The 26,714-nt window shown below is 36.1% G+C and overlaps 4 protein-coding genes and 1 non-coding gene across 7 annotated transcripts; 1 reads left to right on the top strand and 4 right to left on the bottom strand.

The window, feature by feature from the left end:
- Positions 1 to 781: 781 nt before the first annotated feature.
- On the top strand, positions 782 to 9,882 carry LOC140887100 (coatomer subunit gamma-like). Of its 3 annotated transcripts, none has more exons than XM_073294140.1 (18): positions 782 to 998; positions 1,513 to 1,610; positions 2,582 to 2,632; positions 3,385 to 3,498; positions 3,593 to 3,793; positions 3,873 to 3,974; positions 4,756 to 4,863; positions 4,965 to 5,198; positions 6,209 to 6,459; positions 6,576 to 6,747; positions 6,844 to 6,999; positions 7,088 to 7,138; positions 7,450 to 7,587; positions 7,695 to 7,892; positions 7,987 to 8,118; positions 8,203 to 8,376; positions 8,723 to 8,962; positions 9,408 to 9,882. In XM_073294140.1, exons 1-18 carry the CDS (start codon positions 953 to 955, stop codon positions 9,600 to 9,602), a joined length of 2,661 nt encoding a protein of 886 aa, XP_073150241.1. In that variant the 5' UTR covers positions 782 to 952; the 3' UTR covers positions 9,603 to 9,882. The 3 variants fall into 3 exon arrangements, with proteins under 3 accessions (XP_073150241.1, XP_073150240.1, XP_073150242.1); XM_073294139.1 differs by having other exon boundaries at positions 1,510 to 1,610; XM_073294141.1 differs by lacking the exons at positions 782 to 998; positions 1,513 to 1,610; positions 2,582 to 2,632; ... (3 more) ...; positions 4,756 to 4,863; positions 4,965 to 5,198 and having other exon boundaries at positions 6,321 to 6,459; positions 6,844 to 6,889.
- A 355-nt stretch (positions 9,883 to 10,237) lies between these two features.
- LOC140887361 (guanine nucleotide-binding protein subunit beta) lies at positions 10,238 to 13,669 on the bottom strand. Its single transcript, XM_073294573.1, has 6 exons — positions 13,394 to 13,669; positions 13,209 to 13,303; positions 12,433 to 12,857; positions 11,952 to 12,309; positions 11,721 to 11,834; positions 10,238 to 10,504 (listed from the first exon to the last, which is right to left on the bottom strand). The coding sequence occupies exons 1-6, from the start codon at positions 13,500 to 13,502 to the stop codon at positions 10,469 to 10,471; spliced, it is 1,137 nt and encodes a 378-aa protein (XP_073150674.1). The 5' UTR covers positions 13,503 to 13,669; the 3' UTR covers positions 10,238 to 10,468.
- A 149-nt stretch (positions 13,670 to 13,818) lies between these two features.
- On the bottom strand, positions 13,819 to 13,890 carry TRNAE-UUC (transfer RNA glutamic acid (anticodon UUC)). Its single transcript has one exon. It is a non-coding gene; the product is annotated as a tRNA-Glu (tRNA).
- A 647-nt stretch (positions 13,891 to 14,537) lies between these two features.
- LOC140887360 (glucan endo-1,3-beta-D-glucosidase-like) lies at positions 14,538 to 17,774 on the bottom strand. The gene is made up of 6 exons (XM_073294572.1): positions 17,593 to 17,774; positions 16,830 to 17,204; positions 15,906 to 16,195; positions 15,441 to 15,764; positions 15,000 to 15,285; positions 14,538 to 14,743 (listed from the first exon to the last, which is right to left on the bottom strand). Exons 1-6 carry the CDS (start codon positions 17,645 to 17,647, stop codon positions 14,706 to 14,708), a joined length of 1,368 nt encoding a protein of 455 aa, XP_073150673.1. The 5' UTR covers positions 17,648 to 17,774; the 3' UTR covers positions 14,538 to 14,705.
- Positions 17,775 to 22,397: 4,623 nt separating this feature from the next.
- Positions 22,398 to 26,714, bottom strand: LOC140887359 (probable receptor-like serine/threonine-protein kinase At4g34500). Its single transcript, XM_073294571.1, has 7 exons — positions 25,966 to 26,714; positions 24,313 to 24,417; positions 24,106 to 24,228; positions 23,708 to 23,878; positions 23,477 to 23,606; positions 23,138 to 23,347; positions 22,398 to 22,857 (listed from the first exon to the last, which is right to left on the bottom strand). Exons 1-7 carry the CDS (start codon positions 26,532 to 26,534, stop codon positions 22,720 to 22,722), a joined length of 1,446 nt encoding a protein of 481 aa, XP_073150672.1. The 5' UTR covers positions 26,535 to 26,714; the 3' UTR covers positions 22,398 to 22,719.

Genomic DNA, 26,714 nt, shown 5'->3' with positions numbered 1-26,714 from the left:
CAAAAATAAAAAAAAGAATGCAAGTTACAGGACTAAAATTAAAAATTTATTTTTAACAAGATCAAAAATAAAAATTGTGTAAATTAGAGGACCAAAAGTATACTTTTCCCGCTTTATGATATAGGACTTCAACAAGAACAACTCGATATAAAATTAGATGTTATGTATTGTATTAAAGAAACAAGCAAATAATATTGAATAACTAAGTTGATAATTGATCAATATAAAAGGGAATACTATAATTGATCAATATAAAAAGAGAATATTATAATTTTAGATGTTTGTTTGTTTGTTTATCATGACAGTAAATTTGTTCGAATTTTAATTATGGTTTGTTTGTTATCATGACATTACATGAGTAACTTGTTCAAATTTCAAATAGGTTATTGTACGCATCAGAATCATTTCAACACGCATAAATATATCAATGACAGTACTACTGTGACACATTACATTGTACTGAAAAAATAACAAAAATTATACGAATGGAAATAAAAATAATTTATGCACCAAAATCACATCATCTCAGCAAAAAATACAATTTGTAACATTAATTATGTTTCCATTTTTGATTTTTATTTTTTTTCGTTACATTGATGTTACATTAATATCACGATGAAAAAAAACTAAAATTGAAAAAAAAAAAATCAAATATAACATATTAAAATTGAAATCTGACTGTTTAAAAAAAAATAGAAATCTGCACATAGACCGAGATAAAATCTTTTATATTAGAAAAAAAAAGATTTTCCCATAAAATAATTAGATTTATTTGGTTTGTGCATGCTTCACAAGCACGTTTTGTTTTCAATCGGGGGAAGCTCGGCACTCAAGTGACTCAACTCTATTTTGGGATCCGTGGAATCTACTGCGCGCCACTGATTTGTAGGTTCGCGGAATAATTTTCTATATTGGAGGCGTATTCAGTTGAAACGGCGTAGATCTCTGTAAAATGGCGCAGCCGATTGTGAAGAAAAAAGAGGATCGCGATGACGAAGGTGCATTTCTGAATTTTTATCGTTTGATGCTGCTAAAATTCAGCTTTTGCGGTTTTAGTTTCTATTGGTTCTTAGTTTTCGATATGTTTTCACTTGAGTCGAATTAAGTTCCAGATCTCTGGGTTTCTCTTAATTCGAAAGTGCGGACTGTTTTTCCTATAAATAATTGGGTTGGAATACTCGTGTAGTTTATACATTTTTGTATATATGATTGATTCTCGGTTGCATGTCCCATTGGCTCGTGATTTATTTTCCGTTTATATAATTTATACGATTAACCAATGCTTGAATTTAGCGTGTTTCGTGGGTTTACGCTCGAGTTGTGTTGTTCGTGACAGAAAGTGGATGGTAAATTGGGAAAACTCTCGTGTTTGTATGATTTTCATAGTAACTCAGTATTAAATACGAGTTGGTTTTTTGATGTGCTCCTTATTGTGATCTTACCTTTTACAAGACAAATTGTTTATTACCTAATTAAGTAACTTGTAGTGTGATCTTTAACTAATTCTAGCAGGTGAGTACTCACCATTTTCGGGGATTGAGAAGGGCGCAGTGTTACAGGAAGCTAGGGTTTTCCATGACCCTCAGCTGGATGCTAGGAGATGTTCGCAGGTACCCTTTGAGTGTTTGAATATCAATTTTTCACGCCAGAAGTTAGGTGTGGGAAGTGAAAGGAATCTGTTAAGGTTTTAGAAATTAATCTGCACCCGTTTTACTTTTGCGCATGGCTATTAGAAGCACGAGGCACACTAAGGCTCAATGATATCAAGGAGGGCCTAGGTACAAAGCACTTGGATGTTGTAAAGCGTGCTACTAATAACAATGAAATTCACCATGAAGAAATGATGATACACCATAATAAATGTTTGTAGAAAACTACATTGCACATTATCCAATCTGTAACTACAATTTTGGACTATATTAAAGTGTATATATATATATTTTTGATAAGATGTTAAAGTATATTTTGATTGGTTTATATGTGGAAATGAATGATTGGCACCTTGTATTTCATCTTGGATTCACCGTCCATATGTTCAACGTGTGCATAGAAGGTGTCTTGAGGCTTTCAACCACACAAAAGCTTGTATTTCGTGGCCATAGTTACCACTCTATTGATGGGTCGATGGATATGCCTTGGCGTATGTCTAGCCTCAAGGATTTTGAGTCTAGCTGTGCCATGAGCCTAGGTGGATGTCTTTTGCACTTTTATTAACTATTATTAACTATATGCTTGTTTATTGTCTTAGTTACTCCTCATATTTGTCAATAATTGATGAATGTAAATGTTTTCTGAGTTCACAAAGGGGTAACTTCGTTGATTAATATAGATAAAAATATACGACCGCATGATATGACATCATCTCAGAAGATAAATGAGTTATCGCATTCCTATATGAAGTTCTTTTAAGAACTTTGTCTGGTTGATCTTATAGTTCCACCCAGTGAAAACTGAGTTCTTTCAATAAAAAAGAAAAAAGATACTGCATTCCTCACTGAAATCCTGGCACTGAAACATCATACATGTTCCAACTTCATTGTTTCAGAAATCATTACCATGTTTAAGGTGTCTGCTTTTGCAGGTTATCACAAAGCTTCTGTATCTTCTAAATCAAGGTGAAACATTCACAAAGGTGAGAATCTGATGTCTCTTTCTCTTTCTCCTACGTTCATCGCATATGCACATGCAGCACAGGCTCATGCTAGCACTATATTGGCTTACATGCAACTGATCGCTTTTCTATTAGGCACTACTGATATTACGCAATTGAATGATGAGAACTCGTCACACGTTACAGCAAGTTAACTTCAAAGATTATTATTTTTGGCTTATAGAAGCCATGAAACTCACAATAATCACTTCCTTAGACTAGTTTGTCAAATTGTACTCATTACACACAGAAAATCTTAGCGTGGTTTCATCAGTGTTTTGTTTTGTAAGTAAATTATTCATCGCGATTCAATCCTCGATTGATGACGTTATATTTTAACTTGCACTAGGCTTTCAGCTTTCTTATCAACGTTGGGAGAATGTATCAGTCTGGATTCACAATTTTTTAGGTGTACTGACTAAACTTGGTCAAAGTTAAGCCGCTAGGGTGAATTTATAGAGATATCAATGTGGAACTTATAAGCTGTCTTTTTTGAAAAAATATTTTTTCTTCTGATTTTCTCGAATGCATCCGTGTTACATCTTGTTTTGTGATTTCCTGGTCATTCTATTTGTGCATGAATGTGAGGTATTCAAAGATTGTCTTTTTCTTTTACTTGCTGCACAGAAGAATGAATCATATTCATTGAATATTCCATTTTTTACACATTATTTTTATTTAATTTAGCATATGCTCAAAGCGAGATTTGATACATTCTGATGCTCTGATTTTAGGTTGAGGCTACAGAAGTATTTTTTTCTGTTACAAAGCTGTTTCAGTCAAAAGATAATGGCTTGAGAAGAATGGTTTATCTAATGATAAAGGAGCTTTCTCCGTCTGCTGATGAGGTTAATTGTGCTTGAACCTTCTTGTTCCGTGTCTAATTTTTCCCTTATTTTCAAGCTAAAGGAATGAATTTGTTTTCCCCCTCTTTCATCCAAGGTTATCATTGTCACTAGCTCCCTAATGAAGGACATGACTAGTCACACTGATATGTATCGAGCAAATGCCATCCGTGTCTTGTGCCGAATTACTGATGGGACAATTTTAACACAAATTGAGAGATACCTAAAGCAAGCTATCGTGGATAAAAATCCTGTGGTTGCCAGTGCTGTTCTTGTGAGCGGTATCCATTTGTTACAGGTGCTACCTGTGTTTCAGGAATGTTCAATGAATGCTACTAAAAAAATTTGGGGATAAATCGATACAATTGTTTATGCAGACAAACCCAGAAATAGTGAAAAGATGGAGTAATGAAGTACAAGAAGCTGTTCAATCACGAGCTGCACTTGTGCAGTTCCATGCAGTGGGTCTGCTCCACCAGGTACATGTTATGTTGTCAAACTCTGTGTGATTTTAGGTTCTTTCACATTTATGAAGTACTCTCTTCCTACTCGGACTGTTTGACCAACCTTTTATTGCACTTGAAAGTTGAACCAGCTCACTGAATAGTGATCCTATTCAAGGTCTGTATTGATGAGATGATTAGGGATTGCTTCTTGTTGCCACTAATTTAGAGCTGTAAGTGTAATAATACAAATTTTATTTACCGTTTATAAAGCACCAGTCAAATTTTCTTACAATGTTTTCTGGCTTCAGCTTCCTGATTACTCAGGCGATGTGAAATTGGCTTTGATTTTTTTTTTCATTCCCCTTCTGTAATAATGCACTTGGATTGATGTAGGTGAATCTATATCCACATTATGGATCTGGCCATTATAACGAAGCAAACTCATTAGTTATGCCACCATTGTGTGAATTCTTTTCTGGGTGGTATGTGACATGAGTCTAGATGAAACCTAGACAAGGTTCAACATTCTTGCTAGATGCATTAACTTGATTATGCATGTCTTCTCTGATTTTTGTGATATTGAATGCACTGTTCAAGTTGTCCCTGCTTTTTTTTAGTCTTCTGTAGATAGCCTGTGAGAAGAAAGTATTTGTTGTGAGTGGATTATTTGGAATAATTTCTGAAATCGTTACGCACATCTTCTTCTGCTTTCTTTTTTGTATATCAGTTATGAAGCATGAAAATTTATGGAGTATTTTAACGTGGAACAGCATTGACATACTTGAATGGATTGACAAGTTCCCCCAATTTACAGATACGACAAAATGATCGCCTGGCTGTTAGCAAGTTGGTTACTAGTTTGACGAAGGGTACTGTTCGTTCTCCTTTAGCTCAATGCCTTCTAATTCGCTATACCACACAGGTGACTTTTATGTGATTTAGTTCTTGAGTTACCTGAACTTTTTGTTTCTTTTAAAATGCTGATAGCTAATTCTTATACTTTTGTTGCATTAACAAATACAGGTGATAAGAGAATCTGGTGTTAATTCCGAAACCGGAGGCCGTCCACTCTATGATTACCTTGGTGGCTGCCTGCGTCACAAAGCTGAAATGGTTATCTTTGAAGCAGCTAAGGCAATCACAGAGTTGAGCAATGTAACTATGCGGGAGCTACTTCCTGCAGTAACTGTTATACAACTTTTCTTAAGTTCTTTTAAGCCTGTGCTTAGGTTTGCAGCTGTTCGAACTTTGAACAAGGTTGGTACTCCTTTGAGGATTTAAGTATGTTTTCTTTGTAGTGGTTGATTGATTTTCTCAGCTGTGAATGAGGTGATGCTTTCCATTGTTCCTTTTTCCTTGTCTTTTTGGTTCTCTTTCTGTTGTCACATGCAACAGATGTACATTTTCTATGTAAATTCAATTTATGATGCTAGTCAAATTTTTTCCAACAGATTTCGTGAGGATGTTACAAGTTTTGAATGTAATGTTTCTTTTTAATGTTGTTTTGCAAAGTTACTCTCGATGGAAAATATTAGCTACTTCCATCAGAACTATGTTCAGCATCATGCCCTGGCGAACCGGATTGTACTATAATTCTCCAACAGCTTTTGTACCACACCTTAATTGGTTCATTGTTTGTAAAGAAATATTAGACTTGTGTTGGCTCCTCTCTCTCATTTTTCGCCAACAGAACATTAAAGCTTGAGACTATATTTAAGCCTAACTTGCTTTCATGATCCATATATGAAGTCAGTTGAGCATAGATTGATTTTGGGTTGCCAGAAGGTCATATAAGATTGGGTCAGCATCTGGACAAACCTTGCAATGAATATGCTGAGGGATTATAATCTCAACCTTTTCATGAACAAATCGAAGTTCAAGTAAAGGGATTTACTATCGTCTTCCTCGCGCTTTAGATTATGTTAGTGTCATTTGCAAATGTGCGATGGTTTTTGTAGCTTTCACACGGCGTCTTAAAAATTGCATTTTAATGGAATGTGTCTGTACTAAGGTTAAGCATTCATTAAAGGGTTCGTGTGTAATTTGATCTTAAATTCTTTTGTGATATTTTATCTTCCACATCATTTCAATTAAGAGTGTGGGTCCTCATATTCAACTGTTATTGGACTTGGTAGAATAATATTTTACTAAATTTTATTTCTTGACTTCATCCCCTCAGTCCTCAGTGAAATCTGATACCGTCTTTCTGTTTTTTTTTAATGAAGCAATCTACCCATTTCATGCTTATTGTCTTCAAACTGGTGCAGGTGGCGATGTCGCATCCTACGGCTGTAACAGCCTGTAACATAGACATGGAGAGCTTGATTTCGGACCAGAATAAAAGCATTGCAACTCTTGCCATTACCACTCTTCTCAAAACAGGCAATGAATCTAGTGTTGAACGCTTGATGAAACAGATTACCAATTTCATGTCTGATATTGCTGATGAATTCAAGATAGTTGTGGTGGAAGCTATTAGATCCCTGTGTCTAAAGTTCCCCCTCAATTACGGATCTCTGTGAGTGATATTGAGTTTTTCCTGGAAATAGTAGATTGGCAATTTTACAAGTTCCTTTTTTAAAAAGTTTTCTACTACATGCTCCTAATTCTTTTTTATCTTCTGGGTCACCATAGGATGAATTTCTTAAGCATTATCTTGAGAGAAGAAGGTGGGTTTGAGTATAAAAAGGCAATTGTTGATTCAATTGTGATCTTAATTAGAGATATTCCTGATGCCAAGGAAAGTGGATTGCTGCACTTATGTGAATTCATTGAGGATTGTGAATTCACTTATCTTTCCACTCAGGTTGAACTTATCTACCATTCATCAAGTATGTGTTGCAACTTGCAAGCTAGCTACACTCAATTGTTACTTGACTTGTATGGCTTCATTCTTCGTTAGATACTCCACTTTCTTGGAACTGAGGGACCCAAGACTTCTGATCCTGGTAAATATATCCGCTATATCTATAACCGTGTAATACTTGAAAATGCAACGGTCCGGGCTAGTGCTGTCAGCACACTGGCAAAATTTGGTACCATGGTAAACTCGTTGAAAGTAAGACTGAATTAGCCATCTTCATTCACATATTTCAAAAGAATTGCCGGTTACGAGTGGGGAATAAATAATTTGCTCCTTGCTGCAGCCCCGGATATTTGTTTTGCTGAGGCGGTGCATATTCGATAATGATGACGAGGTCAGTATTATGTAGCAATGGTACTTGAAACTTTCTAGTGTTCCATTTAATGGATTGTTTTCGTGTGTGACTTCACTATTTCATAATACATTAATATTTTGAGGCTGTGTTAACTATCGAGATTTTGACTTTCTTCATCAAAATTTTATGCTTGGCCTGACTTTCCTGAGTTGGAGTGTTTATTACACCATTTAATTTATTGCCCATGTTCCCGTAACTTGATGGAACATGTAGCTGTCTGAAAACTTAGAACTCATAGGCTGGCATTTCATGTCTGAAGCTTATGTCCAAGTGTATCATGATGTTTACAGGTTCGTGATAGAGCAACTCTGTATTTAAATACACTTGGAGATGGTTCAGTTGCAGAAACTGGTAAAGATGTGAAGGAATTTTTGTTTGGCTCACTTGAAACACCACTGGCAAACTTGGAGACGAGTTTGAAAAACTATGTAAGTGGCAACTTATGTCGGTTCTTATTTGACTGTTATTCAATCTATCTTTTAACTTGGTGCATGTTGAAATCAAGATTTAATTTGTCTATTGGGAACTGATTCAGGATCCAACAGAAGAACCTTTTGACATTCATTCTGTACCTAAAGAGGTTAAATCTCAACCTCTTGCAGAGAAAAAGGCACCAGGCAAAAAGCCAACTGGTTTGGGTGCTCCACCTACTGGCCCGGCGTCAGCCGCTGATTCTCATGAAAGTCTTCTCTCTTCTATTCCAGAATTCGCAGGTTTTGGAAATCTTTTCAAGGTTTGTTCTGAATATTTTTGGGATGTAAATTTCTGCTCTGATCTATTCGGCTATTCCCATATGTTCTGATAATTTTTTATTGCCCCTAAACCAGTCATCAGCACCTGTGGAGCTCACAGAAGCAGAAACTGAGTATGCAGTTAATGTTGTTAAGCACGTATTTGACCGCCATGTGGTGTTCCAGTACAATTGCACAAATACAATACCTGAGCAGCTACTTGAAAAGGTATTGACCATATTGTCGCAAGCATTTAATTCCTTAGAGACATGTTTGAAGACTCATTTTCTTAATATTGTCTTCTGCTGTTAGGTTACTGTACTTGTCGATGCTTCTGAAGCTGAGGAGTTTTCTGAATTAGGATCTAAACCTTTAAGATCTCTTCCATATGATTCACCAGGGCAAACCTTTGTGGTATTTGAGAAACCTGATGATGTCCCTGCCGTTGGAAGGTTCTCGAACTTGTTGAGGTTTACTGTCAAAGAGGTATTTGTTCCTTAATCTTGATAAGAGGTTCAAGGAATATTTACATTTCATTGTAGTCATAAATAATTATTTAAACTGTTTTATACCTAAAACTTGATGTCGAGGAAATCACCTGTTGAAGTGCTAAACCTGAACTAAAACATGGGTATTTTGATGAATGAACAAACTTTTACTTTTTGAGCCTTGCAGAGGATATTTTTGAATTAAAAAAATGGAAACAGAAAGTGAGGAATACGATTGTGATATTTTCTCATTTTTAACCATCGGTGCTCAGTTAGAGAACATGCTAGCTTCTTATCCATGTGCTGGTTATTCTTTGATTGTTATTCCCTGCATAACTTGTTAGGTTGATCCTTCGACTGGTGAGGCTGAAGATGATGGTGTGGAAGATGAATACCAACTTGAGGATTTTGAAGTTGCAGCTGCAGATTATATTCGTAAAGTTGGGGTCTCTAACTATAAAAATGCCTGGGATAGCCTGGGCCCTGATTTTGAGCGTATAGATGAATATGGTCTCGGGCCAAGGGAGAGCTTGGCCGAAGCTGTTAATGCAGTCATCAATCTTCTCGGCATGCAACCCTGCGAGGTCAGTGGTTTACTTCAAAAGGATGCCATATATCCATTTATCCTAGCTTGGTTTCAAATTTTGTTAGAATCTTGCTTTTGTGTTTACTGCATTTTTGTCTGAATGATTTACCTCCTCCTGTTCCACCACTGTAGTCTCAGACTGGGATTTCAGGGGATCCGGGGAGGGATATCAAGAGTCTTCGGAAACAACTATCTTTAGAGATTTAGTGATTATAAATTTTGCGATTTTCCATTAGGGAAAAACTGACACCTCCCACCCTACTTGAGGGGTGTGCAGTTGTCTTTCGGGTTTGTTATTCAGGTCTCAGTTATTATTATTATTTCGAGTAAAGGTCTGTCAGTTATTTGTTTCAGTTTGTTTGCATCTCCCTTGAATAATGTGACATCGGGGTTTATAGCTCGCCATCTTATACCACTTCATTTTTTTTACTTCTGTTTTGCAGGGTACAGAGATGGTCCCAAAGAATTCGAGATCACATACCTGTTTATTATCAGGGGTATACATTGGAAATGTCAGGGTTCTTGTTCGGCTGTCGTTCGGGATTGATGCGTCGAAAGAAGTGGCCATGAAGTTGGCGGTGAGATCCGAGGATAAGAATGTTAGTGATGCTATTCATGAAATTGTTGCCAGTGGATAATTCCTCTCTTTTATCCCCTAAGCTTTTTGTCATTATCATTTTTTTTATTTTTTGTTTACGTTGAGAGAAGAAACGTTTCTTGGGCTTGCATAATGCCGTTTTGTATTTCACTAGGATTTGGTTCTCATTGAAGTAAACAAGTTGAAAGGCAATTTTTGACGAACGAAATGTAATTACAGAGGAATTTCTTTCGCGTAGCTTTGCAACTCCGAAGCTTGTTCTCTCGATTTATGGATTCTCCAAGTCAACCAATATAGTGTACTTTCGTTTGTTGATGTTTTCCTATGGTTTCCTTCGTCAAAGACTAGTTTGAGCTTTGATCATCTAGTTTTGTTAAAGCAAAAAAATCAAACTTGAGATCAAGACAAAAGACTTTTCACGTCATAAATTGCGCTAAGGTAATAGACTTTTGACGTCATATCGAATATTGCGGGAACGTTATACGCGGCAAATTATGAGTAGAACATATTTTCTTCCTTCGTAATCAATTTCTAAAATATATTGTGTTTTAGTGATAAAATATTCCATAATGTAGTAATTTTTACCACCTGTTTTTTGGCTTAAATTATTCCATTTTTTAAGCGTACTGGTTTCGAGTTATTTTTCATACCACCACCAGCAGAAAGGGGGAAAAATGATATGACGGGCCATTACAATTAAGATCAAGAATCGATCAATCAGTTCCATCTAGTTTACATTTTGCAAGTAACCTAATGACTGTCTTTTAGAAAACATACATCATATTACAGGCAAAAATACAACACAATTACATCTCTACAAACCCCAAACAGAAATCATGATTTAACACACAGCTTGAGTGTCCATTTACCACAAGCCAGAGCAATGAAACTAAGCACAACAATCTCTTAGCTCACTTTTCTGTAACCTCCGAAAGCCCAAATCTGCCGTGCCACAGAATAACATATCAAATACACATAAACTAGTTACTGGACACATGCAATACACTTACTTATTTCGATGATAATGCATTAGAATGTTATGGGAATCAAAATTTAATCAACCAAGTCATAGAATAACAAGTCTTTTGTGAAATTAGAATAACATAAATCATTAATAGGCAAATAGTTTGCATATAAAAAGGCACACTAAAAATGAGTGTATGTGGCAATTTATAGCCATTTCTCCTTTTATGGTTGAATTGTGAGTAAGTCAGTGCAAGGCAAAATGGAAGTGGACAGCGTAATTATGTAATTTCACACCATTGACATACCAAAAGAGAGTCCAAGTTAAGTGTGCTGCTTTCTCACTCACTCTCTATATATATATACAGAAAAGGTCGATATAAAATATAGAGTAAATTGCATAGAAACTCTCTGTATTACCAATTAATAAGCTAAAATCCGAATGTGCTGTTGAATTGACAGCTGAAACTCCTAATTCGATTTACCTTTTTTTTGTGTTATGCATTAAATTACCCCAAAATGAGTGTTCTCAAGTTCGAAAATATCAGTTTTAATTAATAACAACGCAAAGAATGTCAAGCTATCAAGGTCTACAACGAAAGGATATTATATTTATCCTTTCACCACAGAAAGAATGTCATCTTCAACTCCAAGAACTCCAATTTTGGATATTCTGCAAATATATGTGCATAAAAAGTGGAATGAAATCCTATAACTCTAATTTGTTTAGTAGTTCCTGCCACACAAATACAGTAGTTATAGCAATTTCAGTTATACGCGAGATTTGCTTGCCCCCAATTTCTCCTTTAACTTTAACCATTTAAAAAACGAAATTACCAACTAATTCCATGTTTTACAAGCTAAACAAATTCCACATGTATTATATGTAGCAGGAAATACTACAAAAATTGAAGGTGACAATTTCATTCCATAAAATTTAAATATATCTAAGGGGATTTCAATAATCAATTTAAAGAATACAGGAGATTTCATCTCACTGATTTTTCACCTTGGGATTTTAGCCTATTTCAAATAAAAAAAGGAGAGCAATACACAATTTAGACAGAATATTTTAAAAGATATCATTCAGGTTGGTATCTATAAACGTGTTCAACAAAAATGGCACAAAGAAGATCGATCAGGTAATCACTAGGAACAACAATATACACAACAAAAACCATGATTTGTCACTTACCTTAAGGTTTGAATCCCAACTTCCTGTACATAATGCACTCCCATCAGCTGATAGTCCAAGACAGCTAATCCGGGAATCATGAGAATTTTGAAGGGATCCCAAGTTCAAAACCACCTGGAACATAAGAGTTAAAATGGAAGTTGGGATGCATAAAATCGACTCAACCGTGAGATTGAAGAAGCAACTTTTCAACATCATAAGATGAGTGAGTACTATAAGAATGCCATATACCTTAGCTAGCAGTGTGTCCCATACATAGCAGTCACCATTTGTATATCCAGCAAAGAGGAGTCGGCCTGAGATAGAAAATGCAATAGAAGTTACATGAGGGACCACATTATCACTGTGTGGTTGCTGGTACACTTGTAGCTGATGCCCAGTTCTGATGTCGAATAGTCTACAAGCTCCATCATCTGAACCAGTTCCAAATCTATTGCCATCTGGAAAGAACTTTACAGTATTAACATCTCCTTCATGGCCATGAAAAGTACGAACAGCTCGACTAGCAACACGAGTATCCCAAAGGCGGGCAGTTGAGTCGCATGAGCCAGACACAAACATTCTCGAGTTGGACGCATTGATGGAGACACTAAATTGAAAATGATACATGTTAGAGTCCTTCGTTTGCAAGGACAAAATTCAAGCTCAGCAGGCCCAACAATGCATTTCAAGGAAGTACTATTATACATCAGAAAGAATTTTTCCAACATACCTTAGCACATCGGCAGTGTGGCCAGATTGAAATTCGCCCCCAAATACAGAAGTCCTCAGGCCAGTATTTATGTCCCATAGAACGCACGTGTGATCACCAGAAGCAGTTATTAGATGAGAGTCTTCATCGGGAACATGTTGACATGATGACACGTATCCTTTATGCCCGGTAAGCATTCTTGACACCGGCAAATTTCCATCCTTGTCACATGGTGAGTTAAGGTTAAAGATAGAGCAGACACTATCTAAGCCACCACAGGCAACAGACTGCCCGCTGGGAGAGAAGGCACAGGTCATGACCCATGCACAAGGTAGCTTAATTGCGTGAGTTTTTTGGCTTGTGAGAGCATTCCACACTATCAATCTGCCATCTTGAGATGCACTTACAATTCGATTCTTTTCAGTGGTCCAATCGAGGGAATAAACCTACAATTAATTTAAAATTCATCGACCAAAGAAGTCTGGCATATAGACGTTTGCATGCATTCTAGATACTGTGCGGAAAACAACAAGGAACTACAGGTTGGTATGAAAGATTTTTCTTTCTGGCAACGTGCTACATTCACGGAGAGCCACCTCTACATTTCAGGCATTGGCGGACTGATGTGTTATGATTGATAGGCTGGAACATCCTTGTCCCGCATTGTTTATAAGAATTATTAGATAAAGTTAGCAATGTTACACATCCAAGTTCAAAATGCCCAAACCAGTAAACTAAACTTTAGAAAACAGAGAACATATTCACAACTTCAAAAAATATTATAATGAAAAGGGTACCTTCCCTGTGTGCCCCTGCAACGTTCGACAGCAAACCAGATCGGTTGGCCCAAAATTCACCGGATTTTTCCCCTGCAACCTCGAGTAACCAGCAACTGCAATTAAAATCATCACAAACAATAAATCAAACATCTTTAACCAACCAAAGGCAGATTCAAGCGCAATTTATATAAAGAAACACGAACCATCAGTGTCGAGAAGAAGAAAACGCTTTTGCTTCAATTTCTCCCGGAGCGCATTAACGGTTTCGGAAGCAGCCAGGTGACGCTCTTTCAGCTCAGCAACTGACGCCATCTTTGTTCTTCTGAACAACAAGATTCAGAATCAGAGCTCCATTTTGAACACCGATTTCAGTTCCCCGAAGACAATTAGGGCTTCTTGAAGCAAAAACAAGAAATTGAGCAGAAAAGTGGGATTGATGTTGACCGTGGAGAGAAGAGGAATGATTGTGAAATGGGATCGATCAGATTGAAAATTTACCAACAAAAAAAAAAAAAAGAAAAGAAAATCTAAAAGCAAAATGAAAATGAAAATGAAAAAAAAAACAAAAACAAAAAACAAAAAAAAAAAAGCAAAATGAAAATGAAAATGAAAAATAGGGAAAAAAAGGTTCCATTGCCGGGAATCGAACCCGGGTCCCCTGGGTGAAAGCCAGATATCCTAACCGCTGGACGACAATGGATTTGTGCTTACTTTTTTCTAATTATAATTAAGTTTGCGTAATTACATTCTTTTTTAACCCTGCATATTTATTGGATCCTACACTGACAGCAATAAGGTTTTTTTTTCTTTTTTTCTTTTTTCATTTCTATATTTTGTTTAAACTACCTCTTTTTGGTAGGGAGAAAGTAACTTTTCTCTCAATAGTGAATTTTTTGTGACATGATTTATCAGTAAAACGGATTGATCTTATCTATGTATAAAGTAAAAATATTATTTTTTTATGTCGGATGGATTAGAAGAACGGTCTTACAGGATTTATCCAATAAGCACATAGATTGAAGAGGTTGTGATTTTCTTTTCTTTTTTTTTCTTTTCTTTTTTCGAAAAATAATAATAATATATACTATATAATAATACATAAACTTCTTAAAATAACTATCTTGATCACTTTCATGTATGAACAAATACCGTTTCTTTAATTAAATAAAAATTATTTTAAGAACCTATTTTGTTTTATTTTATTTTGTAGCTAAGAACCTATTTGATTAAACTCTAAAAATAACTTAATAATTTTATATAATCAATAACATAAATATTTAAAAAACAATAATTAATCATGTTAAAATATGTGCACCCGAATTCTCGTGCGAGTGAATAACAACCAACTCTAATAATTCAGAGCATAACCTCTGAACGATAATATATATTCATTACTATCAATCGTACTCATAAATACAATTGCAAAATAAATAAATAGGAACATGAAACTCAATTTGCATCATGTGGAAATTATTAATTAAGCTAATAGAGCTGCCAAAATACTTGTGCTCCCCCTCATGTACTCCCACCAGGGTAAACGCAAGCATTGTAACCTACAATATAAGAAACACCCATCAGCCCCAGGCAAAATGTCGATCCATCGAGGCTCGTCGGATGAGATGATTGATTGAAAGATAACCATAACATAATTATTTAATCGAATCTCATGTCTGATTTTTTTTTTTTCCTTTTTCTTTTTGGAAAAATGCTGAGTTTTGACTCCACATTAACTCGAGATGGACATATTATATCCCCTGATCATGAGCAAGAATCGAAGGACCTTGGGCACAAATTGGAAGTAGAACTCACTAGGATTTGTATCGGTGATTGTTGCGGTCTGCAAGAAGTCGCAGTTCCATGGATTTCTACCCGCGGTTTGGTATAAAAGATTCATGGCGTAACAAGCATGCGATAGGGTGGTTGGTGGATCGAAACATGCACCACCAGGCTGAATCGGAGTACAATCAATGCCCTGTCCGCAGGCATAGTCAAGATTTGCCTGCAGTTGCGCGTCCGGTACGCCTGTCTTAGGCACACACCAACCTGCTACTGGCTTTGGCGCAGGAGTCACCGGAGTAGTGGGCGTTGTTGGAGCCTAAGAAAATGAAGCAAAACATCAGCAGGGCTCAACTCGAGCACAATCTAGTCCAAGATAATGGATAATGCTATAAAAATGCTCCTAAAAGTATATCATCATGTATTAGTCTTTTATGGATGATAGTATCCCAAATGTTAAAGGAGTTGTGTCACCTGCGAGCTCTTTGAGAGACCAGCATCATAAGTCATGGAAAGATCAGGCCTGAAAAGCCCGAACGACTTCTCCGAAGACGACCCGGGTTTCAAATCTTCATCATAAAGAGCAAAGATATAGGTATCAACTGATTTCCCAGGCATAAGTGGAGTACCAACCATGGACCTGAGATGGTTTATTAAGTTCCCATTGTAAGCTTTAGCACTATCCAAACTTGGACCAACTTCTGTAGGATCACCTCTATAAGGCCACCCCGTCTCAGCCACAACGATCTCGATATCCTTAAAACCGATCGCGTTCAAGGCCGAATGTACAGCATCAACCTGCAAAGATCATATCAAAGAATTAAAAAACCAGAAGATTTTATCAAACAAAAACAGTCCATTGATTTGAAATTCCAATCAAACTCTAAGCAAACGAACAAGAAGATATCGAGCAAATTGTGCGAAAAAGGGTCTAACTACCTGAGCATCAAACATGTTCATGTAGTTGATGCCAGTTCCAGAATCCATCCTCCCTGCATTAGGTTGGAACAAGCAGAACGCCAACGTTTCCGGCCTCGGGTCGCTCTGGTAAGCGAAGAAAGGATATGGATTGATCATAAAAGGCGAGCCGTTGGCGCTATGGAACTGCAACAATGCTTTCATTGCATCGGTTGAAGCCGGATCGAACGCCCCGGCTGAAGGCGGTTCGGACTGGCTCAACACAGCCATTGAATGCACAGTTGACACCTTTATTTTCCCACCAAGTGATGCTGTAAAATAGTATACATTAACATCACAAGCAAGCTGAGAGCTGCGGGCATAATTTCCATATTCTTTTGCAAACAAAATATCCATAAATTATGCAAAATTTCCTTATATTGTTGATATCACACAAAGTCCATGTCTCTTGTGAGACTTGTATCTATTATACTTTTAACATTAAAAATGATTTTGGTGTTTTATAATTCCATATTCCAGTTTTTATGATTTTTAACAATTTTAGTTTTTTTTTTAACAGTTACGGACTAAAATTGAAATTTGACAACACAAAAGACCATTACAAAAATTGCAAAAAGACAGAGAGGACAAAAAAACAATTTTCCTAAAAAATATTTTTTTTCATCGATCGTGTTAAATAGGACGTTTGTCTCACACGATTGACTTTTGTACTATAAATATTTCATTCAAATATAATTTAATGATTTTTATGGGACAAAACTTTATATAATTTTTTTTTATCAAATTATGTGTATGTGACCATTTTTCTGATGGTAATAATATTACAGTTTTTGGATTTTTGACAATGTTAGAACTAATCATGATTGGTGGGGATGTAATTTGTCGAGTGGAAACTAATAAAATAATTTAACATTGGAGAAGGTGAGTAAGATATATATTATTCACCGGCATTGAGGGCGTTTTGGACATTTTGCATGGCGGGCAGCAGCAGAGCCACTAGATTCGGATCTTTGGAGCTCATAACTTCATTCCCGACCGTAACAACGATGATGTCGCTGGCCGGGTAATAGGGCAGCACATTCGAGCCGACCCAATTACCCGCGAAGTTCGGGTCGGATCCCAGCGCCGGGATTTCCCCGTTGGCGGCGCCGATCACGATCCCCACGCCGCTGTTCGCCAGCGCCTTTATCATCCCCGGGTCGGCGCCGTACATCCTCACCTTCTCGATGCTCGTCGATCTCAGCAGCTGCGCCGTCGCTTCCGGCGGCGGCAGGTTGTCCGCCACCTCCCCATAATTCACTCCGATGAAAGACTCCGACTCTGAAAATGGAAACAAAGAATCACCATCCCATCACTAGATAATCAATCATTTGGTTTCGTCATTGTATCGAACAAGAAAAAGGCAAAATCGAAGGCCAAAAAGAAATATAATATATAAAAGATGACTCGCTTTGACCCACTGAATTCTTTAATGAAAAAACGAGATTAAATTATATTACAATTATGAATATAGAAAAAGGGTTGTTGAGTACAAGCGTAAACGGTGAATGAACTGTAGAAGAAAAAACAACAATGCAAGAAATCTTGCAGAACGTATACTTAACCAATTGGAACAAATAAATTAACATAGAAAATTGCAAAAAGAACCCCAAAAAAAAGGGATGAAAGTAAAAGAAAGAAATAAAGATGTAGCAGATGAAGTGATTACTTGCTGCAGAGTAAAAAGAGAGGAAGAGAAGGAAGAAGATTGAATGAAGGGCCATGGCTGACTGTGAAGGTGGGTGAGTGAGTGATCACTGTATATATATAATCAATCTGGAACGATGACTGTAAAATGATGGAGCTTTGAATTGAGGGGAACGACAACACAAAATTACATTCCTTGGGACCGCTGATTATGATATTTTTAATATTCATGAAATATAGATTTTCCGATTTTAGATATATACAGATGATGTAGGGCCAACTAAGGAAGACCACGACTTTAAAAAATATGTATGAGTTGGTGGAGTACGTTAACATTTAACAAATGATAAAGTAGGTCGATTTATGATTTATCTCATCAACATTTTTTTCATGCCAATTTGTTTAGCTTGAGGATTTTTCTAAAATGTGAACCGAAAACGTCAATTAAAAAAAATTAACATTGATTACTAGGATTACACCTTGCATCTTTGCACAATGGATTTTATTTTATTATTATTTTTTTTCGTTTTTTTATGAATGATAATTGTTGGAGTTGAAGTTAATGTTTGAATTACGAAGAGATTGTATTGAAAAATTTGTAATTGTTTTGTTCTATTTGTAAAGTTATTGTGTTGATGATGTACTAATTTATTTTTTAAAAATATGATGGTGTACTATTATATAAAAGTTGAGCACACTATAATAACTACCTCGAGGACACCAAAATTATTTATTTCATAATTATCCTTTCATATCAACTACCCATTAAATCTCTTCCACTCCTTCATGTTTTACTTTTTTTAAAAAATAAATATAAAAAATTAAACTTTTCTTTTAAACATGCAAAACGTGTGCATTTTTCGATGCAATTTATTAATAATAAATCATGAATTTTTGGGGGTTAGATTCGATAAATTGAATTATTAATTAGGTAAAAACCTTGAAAAGTAGGTTCGGTTAGAATTTAGAAAGTTGGGATCGTGGGGTATGATTGAGAAACATTAATAAATTAATTAATGGTCAAAATGGATGTAGTCTTCTCTTATGCGTGTTTTTTGAAATTTGAAATGACATTTTCTTACGTCATCGTTTGATTTGAAGTATAGTATAAATAATATATAAATAAATAGTATAATGTAATAAAAAATAAATAAAAAATATTAGTTAAAATTGTATTGAATTTGATTGATAGATTATGTTTATTAGATTTGATTGATTAAATTTTATATAAAAATGTTAAATGACTATTTTGTTCTTTTAACAATAAATAAAATAAAAATTATATTATTTATAAGAGATAATATAGTAATTTGAATTCAATGATTTGATTGATGTGAGATAAATAATTAATGATTTGATTGATGTAAAATAAATAGTTAATATATAGATAAATAATATAATGAGAAGAACGTGGGATGAGATGAGATGAGTTATACATATATTAGTAATACTGTGGACAGAACGGTGCCTTAATATAAAAAAATGACATCTCCTCTTATTTCTTTTTAATTCTTTTTTAAGTAAAATTTTATAATATTGAATACACACCGATAGATATTTATATATATAATAATAATATATAAATTAAGGAATTAATTGGTACTTTATAAAATATGTAATAATTGATAATTTAAAATATAATATCTGATAGGTTATATCTAAAAATTCAACTGGGCATGAGCTCAATCATAAAAGTTCAGTCCAAATATTTTTGAGGCTCAAGTTTATTTAAGTATTATTTATATTTAATTTAAGCAGACCCTAAATTCTACAAAGTTCATAACAGGTTCAAGCCCTTGAAACTCTTCGAATATCTATAAATAGCTCAAGTCACCTCATTATTAAGGTACACAATTTTTTTAGCACTATAACGCTCTACTCTCGATTATTATTTCTTGAGTAATCACTAACTTGAACGTCGGAGTACCTTCGCCAGGAACCCTCCCGGCTCCTCTGACTTTGTTTTGTGACGTAGAAACAACCCATTGAAAATCTCAACAGAAAACATACAAATAATTGTTGATACTCCGAATTTTGCGAAAATAACTCATGAAATCCAAATGTTTTTTAGCTACATCAATATCGAATTCAATAGATAATTAGCATCACTCCAAAATGTGGCACTACCGCACTAGTCAAACTTGTAATCGGGGAATGACTTGCATAAACTCTATTTAAATTTTAAATTTTAAAATATTGCATGCGGCCAAACAGGGACAATAATTTCCGACAGAGCTCTAAAAGGACAAATTTAAGTTCCGTTGTATTATAATAAATATAACTTTTCTTTCTTTCTTTTTTTTCAACTACGAATTAATTAAAATCATAAATTGTCATTAGGACGACAGTTCTGCTTTCACAAATGTCAAACTAATTAGATTTTTCAAACACAGCAACGATGTGCCTAGAGCCTCGGATTCTTTTCTCTTCTACCACGCGTTGTGTTTGTATTATGATTATCCCGAAAAATATTAGATGATGTTAGAATTCATTAAATAGCTAGCTAGCTAGTTTTTGGACATATCGCTCTTACACATATCGCAAAATCTCGAGTCTAGCTTTACGTTTTTCAGCATTACTGATTTTTTTTTTGAGCAAGTCTGGGTCTCAAGGACATTCATGATTTATCCGTAAAACGAATCAACCTGAAAATCATACTTTTAGAAAAAGTAATATTTTTTTATAAGTCGAATCAATTAAAAAAATTATGTCACAAAATTAACTGATGAGATATTTTCACCAAAGTTTTTACGTAATTTTATGCCAAGTATATAGTAAGAACCCAATCCCATCATTAATGAGCCAAACATCCGGGTGAGGGGAAAAAGGGTACTCACCAAAATCAAGGTAATATCTCTTGGGTATGATTTGATTGGTTTAAATCATGAGGCCCACATCAATCCATATAATTTAAACAATCATATGATTCTACACCACTCATGGGTGGGTAGGATCGAATTTTCCACCAAAACCTCACAATTTTTTTTGTAATAGTCTACTTTCCTTAATTAGGTCAGGACAGCCAAGCCATTAGCCAACGACATGTTGGGAGAATTATCCCACCATTCCCAATCCCAATTTGAAAATAGATCATCAAGAGACATAATCAGCTTCAATTATACGTGTTAAAAAACAAAAAAATCATAGTCTAAGATTTGAACAAAATCTCGACCCAAAATCCCATCTCTCCCTATTTTTCACGTGAATTTTGTTTTGTGGCCACATTTTGACTCAATTCAAGCTAAAAAGGAACCAAATGAGACGATATATTTTCCAGATAAGAAGAAATGGGGACTACACGAGTGTGGGGAAAAGTTGAATATGCTAAGAAAGTTGCAATCTCCCTAAAATCAATGAAAATGACAAAAGGTGATGCCTAATCAAAACACTTTATCTTGATCCATATATGGATATTAAAGTCGAGTTAGTACGATGGGGCTCCAACAACATTTCTGGCCAGATATTGATTATTAACACCAATAATTCTAATAAATCTGATAAGTTTGATGTTCAAAAAATAATCTGATAAAATTGTCAGCAAGACAAATCCTAAATTTTCATTGAAATAAATATAGTTGATGCTTAAACATAGCAAATCCAGCCACCCAGCCGACATGTTTTCTCATGTCAAATATTCCAACAACACACAATTTAAAGAAATGAAAACAAGTTTTTTTAAAAAAAATTCCAACCAAAATTTTCATCAATTAATCAAATAAAAGATGAATATTTAATTAATAATTTAATTACTGATATTGAAAAGGATATATTTCATAACTTGTGGAACATAGTTATTATTAATTATTTTCAGAAAAATTCAAGTTGTATGAGACATTGTAACTTAAATATAAAATAAAAAATATCATTTATATTTCATTATATTATATGTTTATATATATATATATATATATATTTATATTGATGCCCCAAGAATGAAATTAGCTCATCCTCTACGTGACTACGTCACCCTTGATGGCCCTAAACCCAATGCTCGGGTTGGCTCCCATGGCAGACCGGCATAGCTCCTTAGCCATGAATCTCAGGTCGGCCAAGTGGAAGGTCGGCTTGACTCTCGAGTCAGCTTCCATGGCAGGTCGGCATAGTTTCTTAACCATGAATCCCAAGTCGGCCAAGTGGGAGGTCGGCTTGCCTTTCAGGATGGCCACTGTGGAAGCTCTGCTATATTCCGGGGTCTACCAAATGATAACCAAATCACTTCGGAGACTCGAATTTCATTTTGAGGAGGATTTGGACAAGATCTCCGTCGAGATTCGTGGGATTGCGATTCCTATGATCACGGGTTCTAATTAAGAAATGACGACACCAAATCCGACGACACCTCCTATAAATACCAGGTTCGATTTCATTTCCAGGTGTTCCAATCTTCGAATACACACACATCATTCAATATATATTTTCCGCTCTCACATCTGACTTGAGCGTCATAGGGACACATCAGAAATATCTAATCCCGACCCTTTCTAACACTCTTGCTGTTTGTTTCAGGATCTTATAAAGTCGGAACATTTTTTTGCTCGGCCAAGTGAATATATATAGAGTTTTGCTATGCTGTCCACCGGACCATGCCCACCTATGAGGTGACACTCATCCATTGATATTATGAGCACCCATGATGTGCACTTTTGTGTGCACCGCTGACGTGACATTCTCTACATCCAATAGGTGAATGTCACATCAGCAGGTGCATACATAAGTGCACATGATAGATGTTCACCATATCAAAACTCTATATATATATATATATATGTGTGTATTTGTACTGCCTAGGAAAAAATTATCGGACCCACTTCTATGAACAATCATATCTTGAAACATGTAACATTTTATTAAATACATCAAGAAACGAAGAAAATGGAGTCTAACCAATTCTCCAATAATGAATATTCCACTTACATGTATTTTCACCAAAATTTTATAAATACATCAAGCCAAGATGAAATACTTATCAAACAATATTGGACCAACCTAAATATTATTTACAAACTTATACTATCGTAGCTTCAGAGTTAAATATCAGGATCGGATATCATTTTTAAAAAAAAATTAATAATAGCCAGAATGAAAAACGTTTATGACTCGAAAACTATACCACAATCAATATATAATAGAAGCCAGTACGTACAAACCTTCATTCGGCATCAAAACTGATGGTTTCTGCCTTAGGCCTTCCTTCATTATCATGTAGCACTTCATTTTGTGCTGCCTGAATTCTGTCGCTACCAACTGGCGGTGGCTGCGGAGCTTTGTCACCAGCAGATCGAGGTTCCTATAGGTGAAACAGGTAGAAATCAGAGGATGTTACATAACAGCAAACAAATGAGCGATCCAGGAGATCAAATTAAATTTGACTAAATGAAAATTAACAGTGGAGCAGTCATGATATCATTTGAACTTTAGCAATTTGCGAAGGGAGGGAGAGCATGGAACTTGCACATGTTTTGATGGTAACGTGTTAGTTATAAATCCATGACACGCTTTATGTCCACTTCAAATTGCTTGCTTATTTCTCCGAATGCGTAGCAAGAGAGGGTGAGGTGGGAGCTCACCGAACGGTAAGGAAATTCATCTGCCTCAAGCATGTGTACAATCTGTCCCATCTTCGGACGCTTATTGGCATCCAAATCAATGCATCGAAGGCAAACGAGTAATATTCTTTTCAAAGCTCTTGGGGAAGGAGGAACTTCAATCCGGGGGTCTACCAACTCTTCGCTACGACGACTTGATATCATCCCTTTGAACCAATCGATCAAGTTCATCTGAAATAGGGAAAATGGGTTAACACGTGAATGTTTAGAAGGTATGTAATAGCACATATCAGTGAAGAAGGTTGAGTATGGGGTGGGGATATACACGAAGAAATGGTTAAAAAGTAGAACTTTCTTCACCTCTCCAGGCGGTCTGGAATAATCCACAGGGCTCCTTCCAGTTATTATTTCCATGAGTAGAACTCCATAGCTGTACACATCACTGGCTTCATTAAGCATGCCAGTACTTGCATAGTCAGGGGAGACATATCTGCCATAAATTAAACAAATGGAACAGGGGAAATGATGAGAATTGCTCGCAACAATTGAAAGATTATGGAAAATGTACACCAAAGACAGAACAAAACAAACCCAAATGTTCCCATTACTCGTGTAGTCACATGGGTTTTATCAGATCCCAATAGTTTGGCAAGTCCGAAATCGGATACTTTAGGGTTCCATTTTTTATCCAAAAGAATATTGCTGGATTTCACATCACGATGAACAACTTTGGGTTCCAATCCTTCATGCAGGTATGCTAGTCTGGGGGGGAAAAAAACCAACATCAGCAGAAAAGTCCTTGATGCTGTGGAAATTATGTCAATAAAAATTGGTCATGGAATTTTGAGAAACATTGTGATGTATTTCCGTACAGTAGCTACTTGAATTTCCAGATTAGAGAATATAATATGTAATAGATATTTCCACGAAAACACAAAGATAATAATAAAGAAAATGCAGGCAGAAGCGTTAATCGTGCTACGCCTCACCCTCTTGCAGTTCCATTGGCAATTTTCATCCTGATCTCCCAAGTTAAAGGGCTAACTGGCCCCACCTCACCATGCAACCATTGCTCCAAATTGCCATTATCAATAAACTCGTAGACAAGCAACCTGAATCAGAGTGATAGGATCAATTAACAATCCAAGAAAAGCTAGTCACATGTTCTATATTAACCTAGAGCTAACGAGACGTACCTTTGAGCTCCTTCCGCACAATAACCTATCAGTCCTACAAGGTTTTTGTGTCTTACTTTGCCAATAGCTTCGACTTCCACCCTGAACTCCTTTTCTGCTTGACCCCTGTGTTCATGACAAAATACACATAAAAAAATCTGCTCATATTGTTTCCTTTTCTAGTAGGTCTTAACAATGCATATGTTTCCTTTGCAGTCACATTCAGAATTGCTGTCATAGAGCCTTTTTCGTGTCAACAGAAGTAAAAAGAAATTGTTATGCCCAATAAAACGAGTATCGCAGGAGAAGATTCTCATTTTGGGAGTGCGTTGCTCGATACCTTAAAACAATAACAAATGGAAAATCGTGTGTTCTACGATAATTGCATTTTTCAATATTGTTCAGTGGAACCATAACCATACTACCATAGACATAATGATACTTATGTACGTGCTCAAAAACAAAGTGATAAGTTACTGCTTCATTTTCTCCACAGATGTGATAGAACACTATTGGCTCCATCTTTTATAAATGGATACTTATATTTTCTACCGATGCAGAATCGCACCAGAATCTGCACGCAGCATCATTAGACTCATAATGTCAAGATTGCAATCCAAAGTGGATTCCGGAGTGAAAGTGAGGTGCAAATGTTAATGCCCACTAGCACTACAAGTCTACACACATATTCAACAAATGGTTCTTTTCAGGTCCCACCCAAAACATGCAATTGCAAACAAGCCGTGGTCAAATATTTCCGACATGTATCATTGTACATTTGTTGGCATCATTTTCACACAGTGAAATATCATTTGCAAAATCCGAACAAAAAGATAATACAACATATACAAAGCCTTGCTAAAGAAAACCAGAAATGATCGGCAAATTAAGAGAAAAATGGCAAAGGGGATATAAACTGAGAAATAAATGCAACACGACAGAGTCACGGAAGATGAGATAAAAAGTGAAAGATCATAATGCAACAGTTAACAGCAAGATAAAAAGGTGTGTGACACTTGTTCTGCCGAGTAGAACACAAGATGGGGAAAATAAGAACCAAAAGAAATAAAGAGGGAAAAAACTACCGTTTACTTTGTCTCTCTCTACCTCTCTAATCACAAAGGACAAAATCAGTCACCGACACAGTCAATTCCACATAGTCCAGGTCTAGGGAGCATAAAACTCTCTCCATTCCGCCAAAAAGAAAAAAGACCATTGCGGTAGATCGAGAATTCGATTAAAATATCTATTAAGAAATCATAAATGAATAGTGAACTATGAGGTAGAAAGGCGTCGATGGACAAGCATACACATAAACACATGTGCGCTTTTGTATGCAAATTGTTCTGACAATAATGGCGAGTAAAGCATGAAACCAGGCTGGCAATAAAGTCGCCCCTCAACTGAATATTGCAGATAAATCTAATGTTCCACTTGTTCAAAATTTTGACTACGTTAAGAAAAATACAACTTTAAATCTAAAGAGAAAAAACTTTCTTTGAACCCTCAAAACCTGCCAATCCAATTTTTAAAAAAAACAAAAAACTTGCCAATCCAGGTATTCGTCCTAAAAATAAGATTCTCAGGCTACATAATATGAGATGCCTTATGCAATTCATGAAATACTAGCTCGTTGTTTTCCCAGTTTCCCCAAGCTGGAGACAGTAAACTTACTTGTTGTTTAGAAGATTTTTGACAGCGATAAAAGAACCATCCTGCAAAACACCTCGATAAACAACGCCATAGCCTCCTTCTCCAATGACATTCGCACTAGTAAACTGATTGGTAGCAGTTAAAAGCTCATTCAAACTGTACCACCGCCCCCACCCAGCAGTCCCCAAAACGTCGGTGGACGCGGAAAATGCGGATGAAGACTCACTCCGAGTCACAGTCGACTCGTTGCTCTCCGAACTCCCCTTCTTACTACTCTCCGACTCGATCTCCCCAACTCTCCCCACATCGTCCACCAGAACCAACGCTTTCCTTTCCTCATCGAGAACTTTGATCGCCTGACCTTGATCGGAGTCGTTAACTTCACCGATCTCCTCGAAAACCAGAGGCAGCCGCCCCGCGCTGCGCTTGCCGCCAATGTGGCGCCGTTTTGACTTCCGGTTCCAGCGAAATAACAGAAAAATCGTGAGAAAAAGAGCGATCACAATGACGATGGTAACGATAACTACGACGTACAGTTTCTGGCCGAGAATCGGAGTTTTTGAGGTCAAAATATTACCAGAATCCGCCATTTCGCCGGAGAGGTAACCGCCTAGTGTTCCTCTCTCTCTCCGTGGAACTTTCTAGAAGTGAATGGAGTGGAATTTGGAAAGTGGAAGCATTTCTGCTAGAGTCTGCTAAGTTGAAACAAGGTTTGAGTTGTGAATCCGCGGATGAGAAATTGAAATTAAAGGGAAAATATAGGCAGGAAA

Source organism: Henckelia pumila, chromosome 3 (genome assembly GCF_033568475.1).
Source record: "Henckelia pumila isolate YLH828 chromosome 3, ASM3356847v2, whole genome shotgun sequence".
In the NCBI taxonomy this organism is placed as follows: domain Eukaryota; kingdom Viridiplantae; phylum Streptophyta; class Magnoliopsida; order Lamiales; family Gesneriaceae; genus Henckelia; species Henckelia pumila.
The sequence above is the reverse complement of the archived record's forward strand: the minus strand, read 5'-3'. Positions and strand labels throughout refer to the sequence as shown.